Here is a 5,564-nt window from a genome sequence, read left to right on the forward strand (position 1 = left end):
TAATTGTTTATGAGAACTTCATCATAACTAGTCCACAAGACAACACTACTTTAACCCATAACATGACAATACACAATGTCTTTTTCTTTTGAGTTCTTGAAACTGCAAATTCCAACAATATTATTTGCCATTACTTGCTTCATTTCTAGACAGAGAGATACCCAATGTGTGCCCTCAAATGATTCTGCTATTAGAAAGCATATTATTCATCACTTTCAGGCTTGCATTCAACTATTCATGCTTTACCCACAACTTCACCTTTTTCTTTCTTTCTTTAGTGCAAAACTCATGCATTATAAAATCACCTTTACCCAAAGTACTTTTTTTATTCTTTACCACAACCTCATGCAATATATAATCATATTTTACCCAAAATACATTCACTCAATTTATATTTATATTAGGGTTCCTCCAAGTTCAACCTTTTCTTACACACTCAAATTTTCTTAGCACAACTCTCCAAACAAATGGAATACAGTCTGTTATCCCCCACAGACTTCTATTTGTCACCCCACTAAGTTTTTGTACTTTTACATCCATAAAAAATCTTTATTAAATTAAAGTTTCTTCCATCTCAATTCGTATTCATAATTTTAATGTTTTTCTAACCCAAATTCGTTAAGATAATATTATTAAGATTAATTACTATATTTAATATATTTGTCTATTTTAAAATTTGAAACTCCAATAGATTAAATGGTTTTATAGACTTAATTATGAGAATCTTATTTAGATTTTATATAGAAAAAATTCAACTAATTTTGTGCATGGATTAAAAAGATATATATGACTAATCACTTTAATATAGTTTTATTTTTCAACTTACATTTTTTTTTGTTCATAATATATAGAGCCTCTTTAAACAAGAACCTTGGTATATATAAAAGTGTGGTAATTTGTTTAATAAAATCTTTTTTGTTTTCATTTTTCATCATATTTTACCAACTTTGTCTCTTTTTAAAGCTTTTATTTTTTATCTTTCTCTTAATTCATCACACACCTCCAAAATCACATAAAACTTTCCTAGAAATAAAAGTTGGCATAAGGTTTTTCACTATATATATACAAGACCGAGTCCATAGGCACCAACCACACAGCAGTCTCAACCTTAGCCATAACCATGAAAACCTCACCTATGCTCACTCCTCTGGTGCTCTTCCTCCTCTTCTCCATAGCCAAAGGGCTGAACCCTGACTGTGATGTCCATGAGCATGGGTCAACCCTTAAAGTGTTCCATGTGTTCAGCCCTTGTTCCCCATTCAGGCCCTCAGAGGGTCTGTCATGGGAGGAGAGTGTCCTACAGCTAGAAGCCAAGGACCAGGCCAGGATGCAGTACCTTTCCAACTTGGTAGCTAGAAGGTCAGTTGTCCCAATTGCCTCGGGCAGACAAATCACACAGAGCCCTACATACATTGTTAAGGCCAAGATAGGTACCCCAGCTCAGACCCTTCTCTTGGCCATGGACACCAGCAATGATGCTGCTTGGGTCCCTTGCACTTCCTGTATTGGTTGCTCAACACTCAAACCCTTTGCCCCTGCCAAATCCATCTCCTTCAACAAACTTCCATGTTCTGCTCCTCAGTGCAAACAGGTGATCAGATCAACACAACCACTTTTCATCTCTACATTCTCTAAAATCACAGACATTTTCTTATAACTCTCATCATACCAGACACTACTTTTTCTGATGCATGAATTGTTTAGATCTCGTATTCTTTTTAAGGATATTACAAGACTGTTATCAGTTTATTTTTACCATCATAATGTATTAGTTTTCGAGTTAAGAAAAAAAAACGATTTTTTTGGTGGATGCAGCTATACGACATTTGAGTGTTTGTCCTGTTCAAAAGAGAGGTTTTTATTTGTAACAGACATTAATCAATTGTTTGGAATGATCGAAAAGAATGTATCTTTTCTTGGTCCAAAAACGACAAAAGGTCACGTGAGCTACCACTAAACACTGCATTAACGAAAAATAATAAATATCTGTTGTGTATTTTTTATTTTAATCAAACTTTTTATGGAGAATCAACACAAAAAGATTCAGTATTAATTTCACTAATTTTGCATTAAAATATTACGTACAAATTGATGTTCTCTGCTTTATCAGAATTACTATTCCAGGGAATTTTCACGCGCCGTCCACGGCGCGTAGGATCATGAATATTCCAATTGCATTAAAAGCTTTATCCTACTAGTAGGTGAATTAAGTTACCTTGGGAGGCAAAAATAAAGTTCACGAGACTTGCGAAATAAAATGTTGGAGTTTTCAATCTTCTATGGTCCACTTCACATAACTCTAAGTCTGTGAAATTTTTTCAGGTACCGAATCCAACTTGCGATGGAAGCGCGTGTGCTTTCAACTTCACCTATGGCACTTCCTCTGTGGCAGCGGGTCTTGTGCAGGACACGGTTACCCTAGCCACCGACCCAATTCCAGGCTACACCTTCGGATGCGTTCAAAAGGTAACAGGAAGGTCATTTCCAACACAGGGGCTGTTGGGCCTGGGCCGAGGCCCATTGTCACTCTTGGCCCAAACCCAAAATCTCTACCGATCGACATTCTCCTACTGCTTGCCCAGCTTCAAAACACTCAACTTCAGTGGGTCACTGAGACTTGGGCCTGTGGCCCAGCCCAAGAGGATCAAGTTCACCCCTCTTCTCAAAAACCCTAGAAGGTCATCACTGTATTATGTGAACTTAGTGGCTGTTAGAGTTGGCCGGAGAATTGTTGATATCCCGCCGGAAGCTTTGGCGTTCAACCCCACCACCGGTGCCGGCACCATTTTCGATTCCGGTATGCATAATCAGTATATAAGTTTTACATTTTTTTTATATATAATTAATAATAAAATCAATAAATTTATCATACAGAATTAATTTTTAATTGTTCCACAATTTTTAAATAGGAAAAAAGTACTGTGAGCTGTCATTCATTACAGTGGGGCTCTATTGTCTTAATCTAACACTATTATATTGACCAAAGTAATGGTGATATGATAGAGTGTCATTAAAGGTTCATATGGATATTTTCTCCGAGAGAGTCTCTGAATAATTGAAGCCTTTTCTTTCCCATTTTTTAAGAATAAACATAATTATATGATGTTCACATGAAGACAAGATGGTCAATTTTAAGACAAAATTGGAGTCAAAATGACATAAAAGTGATTTGACATAAATAGTAAAACTTTATTACGTTTGTCACCCATTTCATTATACTATTGTAAAATGCTACAAAACAAATAAAACTTACGCTAATGTTTTTTCGTTTGATTTTCTCATTCAAGGTACGGTGTTCACCCGGCTGGTTGAACCGGCCTACACCGCCGTCCGGAACGAGTTCCGGCGGCGAGTCAGCGTCGGGAAGAAACTCACCGTGACAAGGCTAGGAGGGTTTGACACATGCTACACGGTCCCGATAGTTGCGCCAACCATAACGTTTATGTTCTCCGGCATGAACGTGACACTCCCGCCGGACAACACCCTCATACACAGCACCGCCGGCAGCATCACGTGCTTGGCCATGGCGGCGGCGCCCGACAACGTGAACTCGGTGCTGAACGTGATTGCCAACATGCAGCAACAAAACCACCGTGTGCTCTACGACGTGCCGAACTCAAGGATCGGTGTTGCTCGTGAACTTTGCACCTAATATGCATGCATGACGATAAGGTCAAAAAAATTTCATGATTTGTGGGAACAATAATAATGATAATAGTGTTGGATTGAAATTTGAAGTTACTCCTATGTTGGTGTTTGATCTATATAATATGGGTAGGGTTTTGGCATATCAATTTATTGCTAAGTATATTTATAGGCATTGCAAAGTTATATTTGTAGCATGAAAAATGGTTATGTTTGGAGCTTTGTAATGGTACGTGTCACGGGTTCATATATATATATATATATATATATATATATATATATATGTAGCAATTAATTTCTTGTGTCGTTTATTGAGGTTGATTGAACTGATAATGACGTCATATGAGGTACAAGTTCACGGGCTGTGGCATTTCATTCTACGAATATGGTCTCACTCTTTTCATGTCTTTACCAATATCAACATCATTTTCAACTTTTATTTACTCATTCAAGACATAAAATTTGTATCTATTATTAAACTAACCAAGAGTACGATTAAGATTAAAAAAATATTTTTTTTAAATTTGACTGAGTTCTATAAAACTAGTTCGTAAGATAAAGTTTATATTTATTTATATATTTTAAATTAGTTTTATATAATGTAAAACTTTCTACACACCTTCTCATATAGAAACATATACATCTTAAATATAAAATTAGACATTAATAAGTGATTCAATAAAAAATGAAAGAATAATTTTAACAAACATAAAATTTCGTTAAGATACATATTAAGAAATAAATTTTAAACCTAATTCAAATCTATAAAATCAGGCTATATAAAATGAGATTTGTACATATTTATATATTATGAAAATAGAATATAATTAACGAACAAAGAAACAATAGGAAATAATTTAATATCGAACTCTTCTATGGTTGTTCTTGGAACTCATTTTTCACTTGAAGTTTACTATGTTTTTAACCTTTTTTTTTTTTTTGTAACATTTGAACTTCATAATTTCTAGGTAAATTTCATGAGAATAGTTTCATGCTTGAATTCAAAATTGTATCCCAAAAACGAAATAATTGTTTTTCAATAGACAAATATAACCCAGATTTAAAAGCTAATGTACTAAAACAATTTGAAAGATTTAAAAATCAAAACGAATCTTAAAAAAATAATATAAGGAATAAAACTACAATCTAACCTTTATTGAATATAATTTAATGTTTGTTTTTTTTTCACTAATTATGCAAATGCACAGGGCAAAAGTGTAGCTAACTTGGAGCAATTTCTATCCCAATGAGTAGGGTGGACCAACAATTTACAGGCCCAAATTGTATTCGGCCTATCTGTATCAACTCGTAGACTACTTCTTTCCGCACCACCATAATTTGATCCTTCACCCTTTACATTCAAAAATTTCAAATTTATCCTTTTAGTTTAGGATTTTTGTTTTAAATTTCAGAATATATAATCTAGAGACATTCCAAAATATGCAAAATAAAATTTGTGTATTTCAGATTGTATATTGTATTAAAATATAAAATAAAAAATATATTGTAAATTACACAATCTAAAATATCAATTGTAAATTAAATTATGTATTTCAAAATAAAATTTTCATATTTCAAATTGTACACTGAAATAATATTTTTAAGAAGAGGAGGCACCTATAAAGAAAAAGAAAAAAGAGGAGTCCTAGGCGAGGAGAGAATAGAAAAGTAAATATTATTTCATATCCTATTTAATCATTCACCTCAAAAAGTAAGTAAATAGTATTTGTTTAAACCGTCGGTTAAGGATTTCTCACAAAACATTCATTCATATTTTACTTCAAATCAGCATAGGTAGCTCTAAATGTTCTTAGTTAAACATTCATTTTATGTTCACTCTCCAAATTATTCGGTGTACCCTCCAAATTATTCGGTGTATCTGTTAAAGATATTCCGACACTCAAGCTAGTGATTAATTT

General features: G+C 33.6%; 1 protein-coding gene across 1 annotated transcript; it reads left to right on the top strand.

Moving 5' to 3' along the window:
* Positions 1-1,071: 1,071 nt before the first annotated feature.
* On the top strand, positions 1,072-3,872 carry LOC106779268 (aspartyl protease AED3). Its single transcript, XM_014667349.2, has 3 exons — positions 1,072-1,591; positions 2,323-2,797; positions 3,288-3,872. The coding sequence occupies exons 1-3, from the start codon at positions 1,121-1,123 to the stop codon at positions 3,650-3,652; spliced, it is 1,311 nt and encodes a 436-aa protein (XP_014522835.1). The 5' UTR covers positions 1,072-1,120; the 3' UTR covers positions 3,653-3,872.
* The last annotated feature ends 1,692 nt before the right edge of the window (positions 3,873-5,564 follow it).

Source organism: Vigna radiata, unplaced genomic scaffold (genome assembly GCF_000741045.1).
Source record: "Vigna radiata var. radiata cultivar VC1973A unplaced genomic scaffold, Vradiata_ver6 scaffold_198, whole genome shotgun sequence".
Lineage (NCBI taxonomy): Eukaryota > Viridiplantae > Streptophyta > Magnoliopsida > Fabales > Fabaceae > Vigna > Vigna radiata.

What these genes read in the sequence shown, in the direction of transcription:
- LOC106779268 (XM_014667349.2), top strand. Translation starts at nt 1,121, where the DNA reads ATGAAAACCTCACCTATGCTCACTCCTCTGGTGCTCTTCCTCCTCTTC. An exon ending in CTGCTCCTCAGTGCAAACAG is followed by an intron (nt 1,592 to 2,322) that starts GTGATCAGATCA and finishes AAATTTTTTCAG; the next exon opens with GTACCGAATCCAACTTGCGA. An exon ending in CGGCACCATTTTCGATTCCG is followed by an intron (nt 2,798 to 3,287) that starts GTATGCATAATC and finishes TTCTCATTCAAG; the next exon opens with GTACGGTGTTCACCCGGCTG.